Raw genomic sequence first — 1,416 nt, 5'->3', positions numbered from 1 at the left:
TCTGTGCACCCCCGGGTCCCCTCGGGAGGAGGCCAGGAACCCTCGGCACAGCGTGTCCGCCTCGTCCCTCGGCCAGGAGCCATGCACACCTCCAGACTCTTCACCCTCGTCCTGGTGGTGCAGCCGTCCCGCGTCCTCCTGGGCATGAAGAAGCGCGGGTTCGGCGCCGGGCTGTGGAACGGCTTCGGGGGGAAGGTGCAGCCCGGGGAGAGCATCGAGGAGGCTGCCCGCAGGTGAGGGCCGGGCCGGTGCCACGGGGACAGGTGTGGGGGCACAGGTGGAGGTGTTGGACCATCGGCGGCGGGCTGCAGTGGAGGTACCACAGCTCATCTGGTCAGTGACACCCTCGGGTTACCCATCCTGTGTTACCCACCAGTGCAGCCATGACCCAGCTCTGAACACCTGCTCCACAGGTGATGAGGGATCATCCACATGTACAGAGAAACGGGATTGTTTCTCTGCACAGGAGAAACAATTGTCACCTTTGTCACCTGAATATCTTAAACTCATCCAGTCTGTGAGCAACTGGAGCTTCCTGTCCTCCCTCCCATCTCCTGGACTCTAATCTAAACTGAACATGAGTCTGAGTGGTGGATGGAGGTTCTTGCAATCTTCAGAGAGGTGCAGGGTTTAATTTTGACTATATAGCAGAATTACAGCTAATTGAATTTAAATAATTAGCCAAACTGCTTATTATTTGATCGTATGGTGTGACATTTTAAAGTGCTAATGCTGAGTTGTGGAATTGAATTTTGTCAGTAAAAAGGCAGAGTGTAATTTCTGAACCCTTTAGTACTGATTTCTTGTAGTTCTTTCATCTGTCTGGTCATTAAAATGAAGTAGCAAATCACAGCTAAATTGCTAAATTCCTCTAAAAATTAGGTACCTTGTTCTTTACATGAATGTTGCTGATACAAAGCCATGCTTTGCCATCTCCTCAGTTCCTGATAACGTGCCCAAAGCTGCCCTTGCACCTGCAGCAAGATCAGTCATGGTGTGCTCAGCTAGTTCCCAACAGCTTCTGCCCTCAACAGCCTCCTCAGCTGTGCCAGCACAACCACCTCTGTGGTGAGCTGGGTCCAGGGACAGCAGGGTCTCTGTGCAGATGTGCTCCCAGCAGCACATGGCCCTAACGTACCTGACACTTCATCGTGGCTTTTTGTGTGATTTATCATCTCTGAGTGGAGGGAGGGACACAAGTTTTGTCATTTAACATTTGCTAGACTTACCTGCCACCGGCTGTGGGGCGAATCTAATGGTTTAATGTAGCATTTGATTTCCTTGGTGAGTTTACCTGTGCTAGCCCCGAGTTTGACACCAAAACCTCTGTTCACACAAGATGTCAAGTGCTAAAATCTTCCTAAATCCAAGTGCAGTGTGCCACAGCACAGCCAGCACCTGCTGCTGGGGACTGTC

General features: G+C 51.5%; 1 protein-coding gene across 1 annotated transcript in view; it reads left to right on the top strand.

The window, feature by feature from the left end:
* The window catches only part of NUDT1 (nudix hydrolase 1), a 3,918-nt gene continuing 2,502 nt past the window's right edge, over positions 1-1,416 (top strand). Inside the window, exon 1 of the mRNA XM_005420351.2 lies at positions 1-233. Within this exon, the coding sequence (XP_005420408.1) occupies positions 82-233 (152 nt within the window). The 5' untranslated portion in view covers positions 1-81. The remainder of the gene's footprint in view (positions 234-1,416) is intronic.

Source organism: Geospiza fortis, unplaced genomic scaffold (genome assembly GCF_000277835.1).
Source record: "Geospiza fortis unplaced genomic scaffold, GeoFor_1.0 scaffold237, whole genome shotgun sequence".
Lineage (NCBI taxonomy): Eukaryota > Metazoa > Chordata > Aves > Passeriformes > Thraupidae > Geospiza > Geospiza fortis.
Note: the sequence above shows the minus strand (reverse complement) of the source record. Positions and strands in the feature narration are given on the sequence as shown.